Source organism: Megascapheus bottae, chromosome 15 (genome assembly GCF_031878675.1).
Source record: "Megascapheus bottae isolate mThoBot1 chromosome 15, mThoBot2.hap1, whole genome shotgun sequence".
Lineage (NCBI taxonomy): Eukaryota > Metazoa > Chordata > Mammalia > Rodentia > Geomyidae > Megascapheus > Megascapheus bottae.
The window spans coordinates 11,668,201-11,687,639 of record NC_143523.1 but is presented as its reverse complement, the minus strand read 5'-3'; the positions used below and the strand labels follow the sequence as shown (position 1 = coordinate 11,687,639).

At 44.1% G+C, this 19,439-nt stretch overlaps 1 protein-coding gene across 2 annotated transcripts in view; it reads right to left on the bottom strand.

Moving 5' to 3' along the window:
* Window positions 1–4,508: 4,508 nt before the first annotated feature.
* The window catches only part of Gfra1 (GDNF family receptor alpha 1), a 194,937-nt gene continuing 180,006 nt past the window's right edge, over window positions 4,509–19,439 (bottom strand). For both annotated transcript variants that reach the window (XM_090345789.1, XM_090345790.1), the window contains 2 exons: window positions 10,950–11,003; window positions 4,509–9,828 (listed from right to left, as the gene is read on the bottom strand). In XM_090345789.1, coding sequence (XP_090201915.1) covers window positions 9,673–9,828; window positions 10,950–11,003 — 210 coding nt within the window. In that variant the 3' untranslated portion in view covers window positions 4,509–9,672. The remainder of the gene's footprint in view (window positions 9,829–10,949; window positions 11,004–19,439) is intronic.

The following is a 19,439-nucleotide window of genomic DNA, read 5'->3' as shown; positions in this document are numbered from 1 at the left end:
GGGAGGGGGAGAGCCGAGGAGCAACTAACACCCCAGAAACTCAGAACTGGAAATGGTGCTTCCCTGTTGTATGCCAACAGCCAGCTACATTTCTCCGGGCATGGTTTGTGGGATAAAATAGCTCTTTAAAACACTTAGGCAGCCTTTTGTCACTTGGTTTAACTGTGTGTGTTGCGACTGCTTTAATTGGTTTCACGTCTGGAATGAAGGACTGAAATGGAAGCCGGGCTCTCACGGGAGCTGTGCCGGCACTCAGATGGCTTGTCATATTTCTTTTTTAATCTGTTGTTCTTTTCCTGAAGGTGAAGGAGGTAATCTAATTATCTTTGGAAGACAAGCTCCTGCCGAAGGATGCTGACTTGAACTGCTCTCAGTATGGCCCCCAAAGAGGGGGAAGATAAATGCAGTATGAGTGGGGGGTGGGATGTACCTGGAAGGTGGTCCGGGAAGAATGTCTTCCCACTGGGCTGGGAATCCCACAGAATGCAGGTAAATGGGCACTGGCTCCAGCATGCAGGAGGCTGAGGCAGGAGGATTGTGAGCTTAAGGTTGGCCAATAATGCATAGCAAGAAAAGAAAAGAAGTGCTAGAAATGTTAGAAGAAAGAATTCAGGCCCCCGTGGCTTGGTGATGATACATAGGTCCTTTGTCTTCTTGGAATGTCAGTCTCCTCCATTGTAAAATGAAATCAATTCTAACTCAGAGTTGTGGTGAGGACTCGGCTTGTAGCCCATCTGTTTCACCCGGAGCTTGTGTGAGATTTAATTCTCTATGACCAACAGCTGTTACCTCTCAAGACACTTGTCTAGTGGCTCACCCCCTGGCCTGTATGCCAGGAGCCTCTCCTCTCCTAGAGGGTTCAAGCCCTCAGTGAACACAGGGCACAGAGATGTTTCATCCTCAAATTGGGGCAGTTAACCTTGAAGTCAGGCTGCTGGAACAGCCGGCATGATCCTGTGAACTGCCACACGAGGTTTAGTCAGAGTACTCTGAGCCAGGCTGTATCACTTCAAGGCACAGGGCTCAGAAGCTGAGCCGTGTCCTAGACGTTGTACACTTTCCCTCCTTCTACTTCCTATCCTCTAGGAACAAAGTGTCACAAATATTAGATTGACATAGTAAAAAATACGTTTATCTATGAAGTATCTATCTTGTATCTATTATGTATGTCAGCATCCAGCTGATATATTTATCAGTATTTATCTATCTATATCTATCTTTTACCTATTAATAGTTACCTACTCATCCACATTTTTTCTTTTTTTAATTGTAATTAGTAGAAGGGCTACAGGGTTCTATTCACCAGATAGAAGGTGTATTACTTCACATACATTGATAACCCTTCTCGCGTTTTTGTCTCCATTTCCCTCCCCCGCCTACTCATCCACATTGTGTAACAATCATCCATCATGTACCAGTATCTTGTATCTATTACCTATCAATATCTATTCTGTATCATTTGTATCACTTCTTCATCATCTATTAGTTGTCAACTGACAATCTATCATCTACTAATATCTGTTTTATATCATTGCCAATTTATCTTTTATCTATTGATATCTTTGATCTAAACTTACTTGTCATTTATCAGTATCTATTCATCAGTCCTCTCTCTCTCTCTGCCCATTTCTCTCTCATTATATACACACAGAACTCTATTTTCATTCCCTGGCACCACCTTTATCTCAGCACACCTACATACACCTTTTTCATAGTTACATAGCAGTCCCTCCTCTCAGCACACCCTAAGTTCCTCATGTAGCTCACACCAGTGAACGTTCAAGTCATTCCAAGCAGTCTTTATTACACATTGTCTCATCAGGCGAGCCCTTCGGAAATGGACCTTGGCATATGTGTGGATGCCAGGCAAGTATTCGGCAGTGGACCCTTTGGCTTCAGGGGGCAGGGGTGGATTTTAAATTGTAAGATACACATTTGCCCTTCCATTTCCTAAGGAGAATGACCCTATTTCCGTGCTTACCTGAAGCATTTTCAGGCAAAATGCTCACATTATCTTTTATATGCAGCGATTTATTGGCCTGGCAGCCTGTGAGGGAGAAACCTCATGAGGATCAAGCCTGGAATTGCCAGTTTATGTGACTTTATGGTGACTCTTGCTCAAGTCTGTATCTTGGCTTATGCTTTATTTATATCACCCCCTAAACAAGCAGTCTTGTATCTTGTTTCTGTCAGTTTTGATTCACTTTCTTAGCATTTGTCTCAGGGTTTTATTTGACATTTCTTGTTCCAGCTCTCAAAATTTCAATCACCTGCATTTCTGGAGACTTGGTTGCATTTAGAAGGTGATTAGAATGTGGCTCAAGAGCATCTAGGGAAGAGCTGCAAGTTCCCTGGGGAAAGTACTGAAGCAGGGATCTCATTCCTGCTTGAAGGTTTAAACTATGTCCCACCCCGCCCATACCAGGGTCCTACCCACCAATGGTCTACCCCAAATGCCAATAATGCCAAGGATGGGAAACCATGCTCTTACAATCTGCTGCAGCATACCCTGGAAGCTTGATGAGGGGAATCACCAGAGCATTGTTGAGACCAGAATGGTCCTCCAATAAATTAGGATTAAGTTCAGAAGAGACATCACAATATTTTTTTTGGTACAAAAGAAAACATTTATTAGGATATTCTGGATGGAGGTGGCCGAAGAGACTGTGTAGTCTGCAGAGTTTGAGCAACAGGCGAACAGAAAAAGCGATCACAAAACCACTTCCCAAGTCCAGGAGGCAAGGCTTGTACTTGGACTGTAGTTGCTCTTCTGTGGGTGTTGGCAAGAAAGCATGGTACAGACAGCTGTGTGAGGAAGGGCTGTAGGATAGCCTCAGGAGAAACTTGGTTGTTCCTGGAGATCAGACACCCCATGTGAGACAAATACATCGTCTTCTACATGTGGAAAGCTGAAAACACACAAGGTAACATGGAGATGCAGGAAAAGTTGCCTCTTCGCAAAACCCATCCTCCTCTTCAGCCCAGCTCAGAGGGAGCTGGTGTCTGGGCCCCTTGCTAAGGACAGAATTCTAAAAATATCCCCCAAATCAGAAGCCATCTCCTTTCCCACCTACTGTTCACCTGCACACACCTGCATGACACAGAATGAACAGCATACACGGACAGACAGTCTTGGGTGAAGGATAAAATATGCAACACCATCCGAAAGTACAAGAGAAAAAAAAATCCCACATCTCAAGTCTCACACAGCTTCTCAGCAGGAGCTGGATTACACAGAGAAAATAATTTCAATATCAAGGGATAATGGACACAGGATGGGAAACTTTTTCAGGCAAACTCTGTGTTGGGAAGTATTTCCCCTGCTCCTTTGGGCCAGGGAAAGGAGAAGAAAGGATAATTAGGAGAACTGTAAGGCCTTGGATTTCAGGGTTTTGAAACCATTTCTTCAACCCTCTGAGGACAATCAGCTATTTCTAAATCCAGAAGAGCACAGCAGAAGCGCTTGATTACAGAAGACCACAGCCAAGGAAGGCAGAACAATCTGTGAATCTGTGATTTGGCTCTAAGGCTTTCATAGTCTCTGTCTCTCTCTCCTCTCTCTCCCTGCTTTGTAGAAATGCTCAGTTAAAGCTAAACTGTCAAAACTCAAATGCCAGAGCAAGTATATATTGCACACTAGAAGGAATGCTAGAGCATATAGCTCTGCAGTTGTGGTGTGTGTGAGAGACGCAGTGGGTAGGATAGATGATGCTTTACATTCCAGTGCCCTAGGAGATTTAGAATACCTTCACCTAGTCCTAAAACACCCTGGCCTTGCCTCTGGTGACTGGACTTTACTGATTCCTAAATGCCCTGCGTTTTCCAGTTCTTCATCCACTCTACGCTTGTCCTAGGCTCTACGTCTCATCTGGCGGGCAGATGTTATCATCTTCTGCACATTCAGAGTTCAGCTATGTAAATGACCCTTGCTGGCTGGTGCCCTTAGCTAGAGAAACTCTGGGCTTCCCCATTCCCACCTGAACTGTGGCTGGCCCCTGGCTATGGCAGCTCCTCTGGTGTGTCTGTTCAGCCAAGCTCAGGGCTATCTAAGGCCTGGTTCCCCGTGGTGGCCTTGGGCTGAGTGGTGGGTTTGCACTTTCCCTCCCTCTAAAGAGATGACTCCAGTTTACCTGTGGGGACAGGGATTTGCCTGTTAGCGACTGAGTCTGGAAAAAATGGTTTCATGAACTATTTACAAAGATGTTAACTGAAGGGTTTGGGCATTCTAGAAAAGAGGTGTTTCCTTTTAAATGATCTATGAGCTCAAGATTTTCAAGAGGTATTTTAAGATACTTATGAGGCAGCTTCAATTCCAAATGATGGGTTCACCTAGTCAGAGAACTTGTTCAACAAATATACACTAGACTTCGGGATGGGGATGGAGAACCCTCATCCCTGGGAGTGGGTCAGCTTTCTTGCCAATGTCCTGTGCTTGAGGCTGATTAAAATGTCTTCCCGCTCATTGATGTGGCAGTGGTGGAGGGCCACTGAGACTGGCTGGTCATTCCTCCAGGGACAAGCGCTCACTTCTAATTTCTCCACAAGGAATAAAATGGGCAGACTTAATGTTGCTGCGATCCAACTGCTTTCTCAAGACCCTTTTCTCAGGTTACCCTCAGTCTCAGAAGGTCAAGTTCAATGTCAGTCCTGCTCTTTGCCAATACAACTGCACAAATGGCCTGATCCTGCTAGTGTGTCACCAATGAAGCCCTTCAATGTTCCAATGTTGCTTATGCAACTGCCACCTTTTAAGCATCTCCTATGGGTGTCAAGCTTTCTGTGAGGGATGGCTGGCAGCAGGCAGATGTGAGGACTGTGGAAGAGGCTGTGGACCCTGGCACTTTTTTGTCTCCTAGTACTTTACAAAATAAAAGTAGGCCCAGCCTGTGATGGAGAGAAGAAAAGCAGAGAAAACCTCCTCTTGATGCTGGTGCTGGGCTTGGCAGCTGCCCCTGAGCAAAAATAAACTCCCCGTGGCAGTGGGACAAGATGCTGATATTGGCACCTGCCAGAGGCAGAGAGCCCAAGTCGCAGCTGTGCTGGTCAAATGAGCTTGGAGACCTCAGGGGGCTGAGGCCTCAACAACCATTAGCAGGCTGTGGTGCTCTGCAGGCAGTTTATTGAAATAGGGCTTGCATGCCTTCCCCACCCCTCTGGGCTGGGTCTCAGAATAATCAGAAATGCAGGTGGCACATCTCTCCCAGCAGCCACCCTCTCCCTTCCCAAAGGCCCCTGAGAAGTTGTAGAGGCTCATCAGAGAGCACTGGGCACAATAAAAATGTTAGTAGTGAGGATGCATCTATCTGGGCAACCTGAAGCGCAGTAGAGGGAGCTTAGAAGGCTAGGAGGATGAATGCTGCCTTGAAGATGGCTGCCATCTTTAGATAGTCTGTGACGACGACTTCTTCAATAGAACATGAATGAACAGCATTCATGTTATAAAAAGAGTGGAGAGCATCCTATCTAGTGATAAGCGTGGAGATTGGATGGGAAGGGAGCCAGTATCTCACAATATCTGTTCTTGGGAGATAATATATCCTACAAAATACCTGCTGGGAAGGATGTGGTGGCAGAGCCTGAAGATAGAAAGCCTCTGTACTGAGGATGGTTTTCAGCCATGGACTCATGAAAATCCCTAGATAACAGACTTAAAACAAATGGTCACTGAAGAAAAGTTGTGTTTCAGTCTAGCAGTGTCAGATGAATACACGAGATTTTTGTCTCAGGAGAAAAGGCCGCTTGTAAGTGTATCCAACCGAATCCCAGCTGTTCTAAGAATTTTTATGAGAAAATTTCCTTCTTTGGTCACCCAGGTGGTATTAGCTTCGGCTTCCTTTATATAAAGGTAATCTCCCCTAGTTCAAGGAATACTGGCTGCTTTGGTAAAACTGTCCTACTTTATTGGTAGGAAATCGAGGACTGTGCATGCCGCACCAGTTATGACTTGTGGCCTCTGGTTGCACCTTGATTTTGCTTCATTTCTGCGAACTCTCCAAGCTTAGTGCAGATGGGCCTTTTGCTACCATGCTGCCTGGGCCAGGGGCCATTCACTCCCATCTGTTGCCACTGCTTATGGTTTTCCTCACAAAGAAGGGGCTCCTATGGTCTCTTCTGCTTCAACAAAGAGCATAAACAAGAGCAACAGAAATCATGGGGTTTGAACCCGGGAGATTCAGAACAGCACAGAAAGAGTATTAGAGAATGTGCCTCCATTTAAGCAGCTCTGTTCTGGCCCATGGTTTATGGACTCAAGCAAGTCGTGCATGCCTAATGACATGAATGAAAACTTATTTTCCGAAAGACAGCTCCGCTGTGGCCACTGTTCTGTAAATAATAACCAAAGTACACTTATGCCAGATTCTGAGGAAAAGATTCGCTAATTATATAAACTCTCTTTGTCTGTGATGTCTTGTCTCAAATATTTGACAGACTCAGAAATGCTTTGCTTTCCCACATTTCTACTTCCTCAGATAGAATGTTAGGAGACAAGGAGACACCCTAGAAGTGGGGTGCAGCTACAAATGATCTATCCTTGGAGTGTCTACATGACTGGGGCAGTCACAAACAAACCAAGTCAAAGCCACTACAGCTTTGGATGAACCCTTCCTGTCCTTTATTGGATGATCTAAGACATTTTTTAAAGCACTAAACAATAGAAAACTATCACACTCTCTGGATATAGTTTGCTACACTTCATGAAAAATAATTTTATGTAATTCTCAACATTATTTTCCTTCCTAGAGGCTAGGAGAAATCTGATATGAAAAAAAAATAAATACTCCGGTTGGCTTTCTGAATCCTCTTTCCATATGAGCACCTCATACCTCATGTGCTCTATAAAAAAGATAAACACACACTGGTCAAAACTATCGAGACCAAAGTGAATGTGCTTCTCATCACATTGTGGCAGTATTGCCTTTTCTCTCTCCCAAGTCAGTAATGCAGGGTGAGATTTGATCAGAGAGTCATGGATGTACTTTTATCTAAGTCAACTACTATTAGAGCCTTCCAGCAACAGAACCCCTTCTCAGCAGATGGCATCTGTGTTTGTGATGCCAGAATACAGGGAGTGAAGAAGAGCAGGTAATGAGTCATTTTTGCCTCTGCATACTCCAAGAAATTGTAACAACTTGCTTGCCTCCATCCTAGGATAAATGACTTTGTTTAGGGATCACTTTAAACAACCAAGATCACGCCAAAGAACAAGACCACTTGCCTAGCTTGGTTTCATAAGAGTTTCTCTAATATACTATCCCTGAAAAAAAATCATCCCCTTATTTACTTAATAACTTATTTATAAGTTGAGGATGTACTAACTCAAATATAGTTTTATCAACTTAAAAAATGCCCCCAAACCACCCAGGATGTTAATGATCAATTTTTCAAAGTTTAATCTATGTGCTGTATATCTACACACTCTTCACCGAAGGCTGCCCTTGTTAGCCTTAAGCAACCCATCTTCCTCTCCGGTCATCTGAAGCTAATTAAAACTGCTGTACACTGCAGAAGTAATCAATAGCTTTCTACAGTGGATCACCTCGAATCAGTCCAATACACAATTAGTCTACTGGAGATACTCCAAGATACCTTAATTAAAACAAAATATGCTCTGTAAGAGATATCTGCTTATAGATGACTGGCATTCCAAATGTTTTGACACATTTAATGTGTTTATTCAAAGTAAGAGCCTTTACGGAGCTTTTCACTAATCGAATACAGTTGGGTGTTTGACGCATTTCTCATGAAAACATTTTTTTAAAGTGGAAAACATTGGTAGTGAGTATTTCACATTTGTATTTATTAACATTTGGGTATAAATGCACTTCAAATACTGAAAGAACTAAAAGCCTGGATCTTTCTCTTCAGCTTCATAGATTTTTCCCTTTCCCCCACTCCAGAGATCTCCCAAGACAACCCTCAGCAGACAAAGAGGGTTTGTATGGAAAGTGCACAGAGGTCTCCACTCTAGCCCTCTGCATGTGGGAGGAAGGCTCATGCTTCCAAAACTCTGCGGAGGGAGACCCTTTCCTCCACTTTGTTCAGTGTGGGACAAACCCAGCCCCTCCATAGGCCATGACCGATGATCCTGAATCTCACCAGAAACAACAGACCTCCAAGTGCACTTCAGAGTCTGTTCAATTAAGGACAGGAGCTAAGGGAGATGATAGACAGCTATGAAAGCTGGATGGTTTATCAAAGATTAGACTATCCCATTCTGTGTATCTGGGTCAGTCAACTTGTCTCCCCAGAACTCATGCCAACCTTCTCCCTCCATAAACCTTTATTGCCTTTAGCAGTCAGCCTGTCTGTCATGGAAGGCCCAGGACAAGAAACAGGCAGATTCATGTTGACCTTCAGGCCAAACTGCTCCAAGGAGTGGCCACAAGACTGCAGATCAGAGCCAAGGCACCCCTTATGAACACAACCTGTACATGTACGTGTAGTAGGATCAATTTTGAATGATAAGGTAGTACACCCCCACGCCTGCCCCCTCTCTCCCGACCCCAGTCTCAACCAAAGCTGCCTTTGTCAGGTAACACAGGAACTAAGGTAGTGGGTTGTCAGCTGCAGAGCCTTCACGAGCGGCTGCCAGCTCCTGGTGTACGCACACTTGCATTTCAAGATATGATAAAAGACAATGCCTGGTTGCTGTTTCCTCCCTGCCTGTCCACATAAGACGATGTAGAGCTTTCTGCTAGTGCACAGAGGCTCCTCAGGGGCTATGTTTGAAGAGCTGTATTTGTGAAGTTAATATCGGAGCCAGAGCTACTTATGAGAGGAAAACAAGCTCTATGTATTTTGTATGAAACCAGTAGAAAAATGAAGACATTATCATTACTTTTAAAGTTTAGAAAGCCAATAGCTGAAACTGAGTAGTAAAATTTTTTTCCCCTACATATAACCTTCCAAGTGTAGATAGCATTACAGTGACACTTGGCCACATTGTTCACCTCCTGCTGGGTAGAGAAAGGCTTCTCCCTCAGGTGAGCCTGAGGAAAAGTGTCAACCAATGATCAAGTCTCTATTTGACTAAGATAGATAGTACATTTGGATATGACAGGTGGTGCTTTTGTTCTGTTTTGTAGGAGGGTACACAAAGCTGTTTATAGTACATAAACATTAATGTGGGAAAATACACATAGAAAGGTGAACATTTGTACAAGCTTATTTCTACAAAGGCCATGAGAACCTTCTTCACTTTGTGGTTAAAATAAAAAAGCTTGTAATTCAGGTTAGGTTACAGTTTACATGATACAAGTTTATGGAAGATTCTTTAGAAATACATGTTCTTCAACTAATAAAGGCCCGAGTTAAAATTGTTGAGATTATCATCATCATCATCACCATCATCATCATTATTAAAAAAAAAACAAAACATGGCCCCAGTTTGCTTTACACTCTGATTTACAAATTATTTCCTTAGAATACAGCATGCCTCACAGCCTTTTTGAGTCTGGAACGTAGCCCCACGTCAGTTTTTCCACAGTAGTCCCTAAGATCACAAGAAGCGTTCTTTAAAAACAAAACAAAAGAAAAAAGTTCCAGTTAGATGACACTGTTTCTCAACTGAGCTCCTAAAACTGGATTTTTAGATATACAAGAGGACAGGAAACAGATTACTTGGTTTTGTCTTTTTTTTTTTTTACATGTCCATACTGTGTTCAGATGCAGCTACGATGTTTCTGCCAAAGATAAAGATAGCAGGGTGGACAGAGCGGTTAACACCAGAACCAGCAGTGAGCTCAGACCACAGCTTGGAGGAGCAGCCATCGATTTTGTGGTTATGTGGCTGGAAGCACCAGCGAGACCATCCTTTTCATAATCGCGCTGGAAGAAAACAAATGTCTCCATCATCATCCCTTGCACGTCGCCTTCCCATTGAAGCATATTTTACTCACTCACCCCACTGGAAGAACCCCTCCCCAAAGCTGACTCAATATTGTTACCACTGAGACTTCAACTCGCTGACTCAGTCTTAGGGGAAAGAACCATGAACCTGAGTAAGGCCCGGTCTTTTGGATATACTGCCTGGCCAATGCTTGCTGCTTACTCCTTCTTTAATAAGAGATTATTAACACCCACATCTGGGGGAAATATTAGAGCCTGGGTATCCCTGTCCTTTCCCCCCTTTCCACAGATCACCCTGCTTAAGCAGAGGTGTACTGCGGAACACTTTTCCTTCAAGAGAACACTGGCTGAGTGGGAATACTGTTCTCTTCCCACTGAGAAAGGAGAGCAGGAACAACTACCTCTGCAGAACCCTTGTTCCAGCCAAGGAGCACAGAGCTCCTGAAGAGATGAGTCTCTCCATCAATGGTCCCTGCATTCCTTCCCAGTGCACAACGGATTTTGTGGAGAAAAGAAAAGATGCAGAAAGAGAAAGGAGCTTGTTCAGCTCTTCAAGTGGGAAGTCTAGTCCATCAAGTAGGCTGTGGGATCCCCAGCCAACACACGATAGACTTCTCTAATCCCCCACCACACAGGCTGACTTTCTACTCTTGGAAGCATAGAGAGGAGAAGGATATATATAGCCCAACTCTCCCTCTCACCAACTGTGAACTGGCAAGTGTGCTGTGCCCACCTCTCTACCTGTGGTTCATGGTGGAGCTAGAGAGGGCACAGGCTGTTGGCAGAGAATGCTGCTGTGCGTGTCCTCTGGGCTGGGTGATTTTGCGTGACTGTGCTCCCAGAGCCTAATGGGCTTAGGGCCAGGTTGGCTCCCTGATCAGCTTCCCACTTTCACACTTTTAACTTGGTGCACTGAATCCAAATTGCATCCTGCTCCAAAACCAAATAGATACAGAAGGTGTTTAGATTTCTTCTGCTCTTGAAACCTTATTCCCTTTGAGCCTTGAGTAACATCCTATCTTTCCTTAGGGCCCCAAAGCTATGTTTCTATACAGACAGGAAATCTCCTCCCTCTCCCCCACAAAAAAAGCATCACTTACATCAGAAAGACAGAGGTGTGTACTGCCGGACACATTGGATTTCAGCTTCTGTGCCTGCGGAGAAACAAGGGGAAAAAAGCTCATACCCAATAGTGAAGAGTAATTACTGGTAGTCATTAATCAGCAGTGCAGAGCTGTACTAGCCAATAAATATGGGAGCTGTGACTGTGAGTCCCTTCTGTAATTTACAGTTTTCTAGTTGCTACCTAATAGAGAGATAACAGGTGAAGTCAATTTTAATAATATATTTTAGTTAACCTACCATAATACCATCTCAACAGGCAATCAATATATAAAATTAATGAGATACTTTCCCATTCTTTTCTCTTTTTCTTTTCCCTCATACAAACACTTCAAAATCTGGTGTGTTTGACATGGCATGTCTCCATTCTGACCTGTTCCTTCTTAAGACTCAGTAGCAGCTACCTTTCACCGACAGCTCTGGTAGAGCTAAAGCAGGCAGGACAGGGCTATGAAAGGAGCAGTGTGAAAAGAGAGGATGCATTTCTATTTCGGAATGCTAATTTTGAGGAAGTGCCTCCTTCTGTTTACAAATGTGACAGTACAAATCCCCACAGCTTGGTAATGTAGACAGAGACTCCAGGAAGCTTGTTTGTTTGTTCATGTGTGTATTCATTGCTCTAGGCCATGGCAGGCATATTACCCGATGGAGCCCCCACTGTCTCTCAAATGAGGGCACAGGGTGGGAAGAGAAAGGAGTGGTCTTTGGGATCTGAGGGCTCCCTGTTAATGAGGAAAACACTCATGGATGGGGGGGCGGGCTAAGGCACAAGACAGGACTCAGATTGGCACCCTCCAGGGGTCAGTCCAGCTAATTTACAAGCTGCTTCTGGGTGGTTGTGAGAGGGTTGAGCTGTGAAACCATGTGTTTTCTAACCAGATCATCCATCTGGGGGCTTCTCTGTGCAAACAACCCATCCACTATAACACTCTTGTGTTACACAATGTACAACAGAGGAGTAAGGCGGCTTGTCTAAGACCTTGTGGCAACTGGCTTATAGAGCCAGGAGGTAACAAAGCTGCTTTAATTCTCAGATGATAGTTAGACTCTTTCTGGCATTACAGTGTTCCTTCTAGTCTCTGTTGCAAATCCACACAAAGAACTCAATACTCCCATAATGCCACTAGTCACAGCAGCCTTGTTTCCAGTAGACAGAGAGCTCCCCTGCCCATGAAGTGAACCCTGTAGGCATCACCCCTGAATCAAGAACTATCGGAGTGATTGGCTGGCTCGGACTGCCTGGTGCTGGCAGGATGCCTGCCTGCTGTGATGCTCTGCAACTCACTGAAGACATGCTAGATGAAATGATGGCATGCTCACTCAAAAGAGTAATTTATTGACCATAATGCCACTTGGAAAGCATCATAATCTTTACCTATATTTGCATATGCCAACTGTGAATATAAAATAGAAACCTTTAAGCAGGCTTTGAGAATAAGGTACTGAGAAGCATTTTGGGTTGTTCAAAGGTCACTAAATGTTACATATAAGAAAATCAGAGGGGGAATTGGGAGAGGAATCAAATTCACTCAAAGCTGACTTTTAATCTACATTAAGAGCAAATCTGGCCCATTGCATTGTTACATATAGAACATCATATGTTTTGTTTCTACTGGAGGTTGGAATTGTGCCCAGACATTTAAACAGTGCCTAATATTCGGCCTTTTCTTTCCTACACTATCATGTACAAAAGACAAAACCTCCTGCTGAGGATCTTTGCATAAGTAATACGTTCACCAAACTGCATGCAGAAGGCCTCTAGATTGAGGACAGCATGCCCTCAGCCCTCCCTCAAACTGCTCCTGAGCCTATGTTCACAGCTAGCTGGATCTTACTGTCCTGCACCACGGTGGTCTCTGAGGGTTCAGATCTCTCCCCACCAGTTTTATTTATTTGCCTCAAAAGGCCATGCTCTGCTCACTGGTCATTGCCCGCTGTGTTCCCCTCTACTGTGGGAACCTGAGACAGTGCTATAAGAACCTTGCCATTGGGGCCGGGAGTTTGGCCTAGTGGTTAAAGTGTTTGCCTAGCATGCATGAAGACCCGGGTTCGATTCCTCGGTACCACATACATAGAAAAAAGCCGGAAGTGGTGCTGAGGCTCAAGTGGTAGAGCTCTAGCCTTGAGAAAGTTCAAGGTAGTGCTCAGGCCCTGAGCTCAAGCCCAGGACTGGCAAAAAAAAAAAAAAAAAGAACCTTGCCATGAAGGAGTGATTTCAACAGCTGCACTTGCAAAGGCCCCTGTCCTCCCAAACTTTCTACACAGCTACCTGGGATCCCTGGACCTGGTGAACCACTGAGCATCTGCCTCAGACTTCCTCCAGCATCCCTATGGCTCCCCACAGGATGACACATCCAGGTCTAAGCTTCCAGGGTGCGGACATGTGCCCTCTCTCTGGGAATGGCCCATCAGTCACAGAAGAAAAATGCATTTAGACCCGCTCCCTGTCTATGACAGGCCTGCCATCCCACTGGTGTTACTAGAACTCATGTGGCCTGAGGTCTATACTAGTAGACATAACCAAATAAGGTGTTCAGTGAGCCTGTGCAGCCTGGCAACCTCTGATCCAGAGTAAAAGTCACCCTTGTGCTCACCACCTTCCTGACCTCAGCACTCAGACAGTCTGGAGAGTGCCCATGCAGGCTTCTAAACCTGCTTCCAGAAAGAACATGGCTTCCTCCAGAGAGCCTTGGGTCCTGGAAGCCACTCATCATGAATACTGAGGGATCCAGGCAGCCCTGGAAGTCATCCTAACCCATCAAAGGGTCACCATAATGTGTGTGAGACTAACTGGAAAGTGAGGAGATGATCATTGCAGCTATGAAAATGGCACATGACACAATAAAGGGATCAAAGGATTGCCCACAGGTATAAGATCTTATCATCTGGTAAAATGTATGCCAGAGAGGGTCTGGACCTAGACTGGAGAGCAAAAAATAATAGCAGCCAGCGGCCCTAACAATGTACGAGCGGCAGGTAGAGGGGCAGACGTGGGGTTTTGAGCGGTGTGCAATGGCTGGTTACATTCTTAGTAGTTTTGAGCTGTGTGTAATGGCTGGTTACATTCTTAGTAGTTCTGTGTGCCATGTGAACCCCAGAGATTACTGAGGGTCAGAAACCTACTTCTGCAGATGAAGAGTCTACTTCTGGGTCTTAAAGCCAATTTTACAAGCTGGAGAAACCTGTTATATTTCTACATATTTCTACATATATTTCTACATTGGAAAGGCTTTTATCCACAGTATTTTTGAAATACCATCAAGCAATCATTGTCTTGCTAGTCAGGTGTGATAAATGGAAACAGATAAAATTACAGGGCATTATACCCTCTCCCCATTCAAGTATAGTAGAATACTCACCTTCTTTAAATATTGCCCCATTTGCTGAAAACTAGGATGGTTCCAGGAAAATTTAAAGAAAAATAAAACCCTACGTCAACAACTTGTGAGAGTACAGGGAGTAAGGAAAATTAGCAATTGGACAAGTAGCTTTCATTGCTGAGTTACACACCAGGAAGGTCAGCAGTGTGACACAGAAGAGTGTGAAAGCCCTTCCCGTGAACTTTGTCTCACTGACAGGTGGGCTCCTGCTGCAGACCCTAGCCAGGCTGTTCCTGTCTGGACCCCAAACCTTATAGTCTGTGCTTTCAAAATATAATATAAATTTTATTAAAAAGATTTTTTAAATGGCATTTCCCTTCTCTAAATTAACAGGAATCAAGTGATTTGAACAGTCAACACCATTACGGTATGAAAACAGTATGCTTAATTTCTGGTTACCTTTTTTTTAAAGTATCTTTAATTTCTTTTATGAAAGAGTCTTTCTTTAGCAGCCAATTTCTAGTTAGGTTGTTTGGGAGAAGTTACCTGAATCTGTGCTGGAGAAACATCACCTTCAAGACAGGATTTTCGAGATTTGTGTCTAGAGGATGGAGAAAGGCAACGAAAGCAGGCTTGAGGAGCTCATGCTCATGCCAGCCTTCCTACATTTTGGAAAACTGTTCTTTAGGTTCTTCATAATGCCTTTTCCATCCAGCTAGCTGCTACTTTCCTGTTATAAAATTGTCACTGATGGAAATCTGCAAGTCTAGGCACGTCACATAATAGAATTTCCAGGGCACTGTAATTGTGAGGCCAGACCCCGCCAGTCCCTGGCACCAGAGGGTTAATAAATGCATTAGAAGCTGTTAACCTCTACTACCTGGAGTCAGAGTGGGGCCTCCCTACCTTTTACCCCAGCGATTAGCATTGGAAAACCAGTCTTGGTGCCAGTGGCTTTCCTGTGCAGAACACACAGGGACACATATAATTTATGGCCACAGTCCAGTCCCCACATGGTTCTGCCCACAGTAGGCTCTCTAGGGCCTTTGGGACCAGTCAGATTCGTGAGCAGCATGTTTTCTCTCCTTATGGAATCGGAGACTTAAAAGCACACCCACGCAGAGCCTGGCCTTGGGACTCCATTTCTGCAGAGAAGCCAGTGTTTAACCTATGGGTTTCAGGCAGCTGTCAGCCAACAGGGCAGGGTGTACAACCTTTCTGGACTTTCCTCCATGTAGAAGAAAAGCTGTTCTCTGCTCTACCTCCAGAAAATAAAACCAAAGGAAGCTGTCCAATCCGATAGCAACAGACTGTCCAGTCTGAGGCCAAATCGTCATAATTAATGATGCTCTGGTTCTTTTCTCCCTTGCTTTACTGATTAGAGAGATTTGCTATATTAGGAACCTGTTTGCTTAATGACAGAATACAAGCAATAAACAAAGAGATACACAGACTGTAAAATGCAATCAACTCTGCTCTCCAGCACTGACTAACTACCAGGCTGCATCTATCATGCTTGTCAATACCAGTTTGTTAGCATATGAGACTCTTCTATTGCAGAAATTGAGGACTTCTGCTAGGGAAAACCATTGCATGAATTGTTTTCAAAACAATCCAAAAATTGAAGAAGCCACTTCTCAATATAAATATATATTAATGTAGCCAAGCACCACTGGCTCACACCCGTAATCCTAGCTACTCAGAAGGCTGAGATCTGAGGATTGTGGGGCTTCTAACAGAAAAGGCTCTTATCTCTAATTCACAACCAAAACCCAGATGTGAAGCTGTGGTTCAAGTGGTAGGGTGATAGCTTGGAGTGAAACAACTAAGAGACAGCACCCAGGCTCTGAGATCAAGCTTTAGTACCAGCACACACACATACAAAATCGTACATTAATCTGATGCTTTCCTTTAAGACAAAACATAGGAAAAGGAGTGTGTGCCTAATCTGAAGGCAATTTGATCACAGTTTGCATTTTGCACAGTCCATCTGAATGGATTTGTAAGTATTGCATGACAATCTATTAGATATTTGATAGTTCATGTCTCCAAATTAGCTTGTGTACATTAAAAGGAGGCAGACAGAAAGAAGCTACCTGTAAGCAGACACTGTCGTGCTGAGCTACACAATGTTCTGGAGCCTTCTACTTTGCACCTTGTTGGATCTTGCTATTGACTTCTGGGAGGAACAGAGAGGTTTTATTGCTAATCTGCTTACAAGTGATTGGCCAGCCTTCCAAAAATCCTGCCTCTGTCTATTCTGAAACTCACCTTCCTGGTGATTTGCTTTTCCTACAAAGTTGGTAACAACTGTTTGCAGTCACTGGTCTGAATAATGTGCCGTAAAGTCAGCTGTGTAAAACAAGTGAACACATAAATAAGGCCTGCTCAGAGCCTCTGGGCCTGCTTCTTTGTCTTTTGTAACCTGTGTGCAGTCAGCAGGCTGTGTGTACTTTCAACATGAGTTCTTCCAGGAGGAAGTAAGTAGCTGTGGGGGGGCCAGGATAAGCCAGGAGCATCTTTCCAAGAAGGAGCCTGAGAACTCACAGGTCTCCTCTACTTCCTCCTTCCCCAAAGACTATCTGTGCCTCCCTCCACGCCCCCGCCCCAAATCTGTCAAAGCTTCTCATTACTTTAAGCTCTAAGAAGACCTTGAGTGAAGACACTTTACAAGGTCTTCTAAAGATTCTCCACTTAGCACAGGGTGCAGAAAGCCCCGGGGAGAACAAGTTTAGTCAAGCTGAGCAAGTCTAGCCTGGTCGTTAGATGGGCTGGGAAGGGCTGCTGAGGCCTGTGATAGGTTTTTCCTCGCCAGCAGCAAGCATGGCCCAGACTGTCTGACTGTTCAGAGGAGGCCTCCACCAGTGCATGCTCAGCAAACGGAGTAAACGGAGTCAAGGCCAGACAGTTGTGGGAGATGTAGAAACACTCTCTGCATATAGAAGGTCTGTGTACTCACAGGGCAGATAGAGTTTAATTGTGCTATCTGGCTTGAGCTCACTGCTTAGTCTAAAGCAGAAACCCAGAAGGTCTCTGCAGATGGAGTCCTTCCCAGTAGGTGGCCTACTGGGAAATTAAGTGTAAGGAAGGACACATTTGTATGAAATCCTAATTTGAAATCGAAATGTCTCTCATTTACTGATTTCTTGACATTTGACCAGTCACCCTTTGTAAAAGGAAAACTACTAACTATAGTTCTCTGGCTTTTGTATATGCTAAGAATTATGATGTGCCAATCTCACTCTGGATTTCCTTACAAATAGGAGTGGCATTTTTCTGATGCCCAGAGAGGAATCTCAGGAAATTCTTTCGGTATCTATTTTTTTTTTTGCCAGTCCTGGGCTTGAGCTCAGGGCCTGAGCACTGTCCTTGGACTTTCTCAAGGCTAGAGCTCTACCACTTGAGTCTCAGCACCACTCCCAGCTTTTTCTATATATGTGGTACCAAGGAATCGAACCCGGGTCTTCATGCATGCTAGGCAAGCACTTTAACCACTTGGCCAAGTTCCTGGCCCCTCGGTATCTATTTTTTAAAAAGGAATTTTCTTAGTCATTTACAACTATCTTGCTTACAATGAATGCAAAGGTATTACTTAAAAGAACATTTTTTAAGTCCTCAACTGAGCTTCAATTGAAACAATTATGCTTTTCTTGTGTGCTTTCCTGTCATGCACATTCTGTGATGTAATCACAATACTAATACAACCATCACAGATAGGTCAAGGATTGGTGGTTCTGTCTACAGATACTCGGGAAGCTGAGATCTGAGGATTATGGTGTGCAACCAGCCCATGAAAAAAAATAAGCCCATAAAACCCTATCTCCAATGAATTCTCAAAGGTCAAAAGTTGAGTTGTAGTTCAACAGTATAACACCAGCCTTGAGTGAAAAAGCTAAGGAAAAGTGCCCAGGCCCAGAGTACAAGCCCTAGTACTAGCACAAAAGAAGAAGGAAGAGGAGATGGAGAAGGAGAAGGTGAGGAGGAGGAGGGAAATAGACAGATAGAGATGCAAACAGAAGTAGTAGGTCTGGGAACCAACATTCTCAGCTTGGTAAGTGTGTATAACCATCAGAAAGAACAGACGGCCTAGGTGGGCAGAATGAGGGATGTTCTTAGCTTGAAGCTTCACAGGACCTCAAGAATCGGGTTTGCAGAATGGACAGCTTCTGCTGTAATTTAGGATTTGCCCTTGGTATTGGTTTGGTTGATATAGTAAGAGGGTTCTAGATTTGGCTTTATAAATGTTACTATGATTCTAATAATCCCTATCCTAGTGTGTAAATTATGGAGTGATTGTGAGAATCAAGTATGATCCCGTAGAAGGAAGTCTTTTTAAAACTCAAAGTTGTTAACAATGTTCTCTGCTCTCTGTTCTCTGGTCAGTCTTACACTGAGACTGGGGTTGGGGGAATGCAAACTCTCAGGTTTAAATGGGGTGATGAAAATTACATTAAAGAGAAGTAGCTCCATGAGATCCACAGATTTAGAAATGGATGCAACGAAAGAGACCGTCCAGCAAGATATATCAACACTCCTCCATTAGCTAAGCCATCCCTTGGGCCTCCCCGCCACTCAGTCTCCCTACACCGTAAATGGATGCCAAAGCCTTAACTTGTAATTTAACACTAATGGCAGGATGGTGAAGGGGTGTGTGCAGTCTGTGCAGGGTGGAGTGCAATAGGGAGCTCCAGCTGGGCTCATTTCTTCCTTTCCTAATTCTGCAGGACTATCTTGGCTCTTTTTTTCTTCTTCTTTTCCCAATGTTTGGGCAAACCTACAAAACTGTGTGTTTCATTTATAGTTAACTTGCTTGATGAGTAAAATATTCAGACAAGAAGCAATTATGAGCAGTAGTTTAGAAAAGTATGACCACTTAACAGTAAGATGATGCCAAATAATGTGTGAAAGACATTTTTGTTTCGAGATGTGTGTGTGTGTGTGTGCGCGCACACGGGGGTGAGTGTGTGCATGTGCACATGTACATGCATGCAAGTGTGTGTGGTTGTTCTGTAGAATAAATATTCAACCACAGTGGTCTAAAAGCAAAGGGAGGAGGAGGCCCCCAAATGAGACATTTGTTTTCCCAAAATGTGCAGTTGGAAATGCAAATGTGCCAGAGCAACAGAAAAGATTCATTGTTGTCCCCAA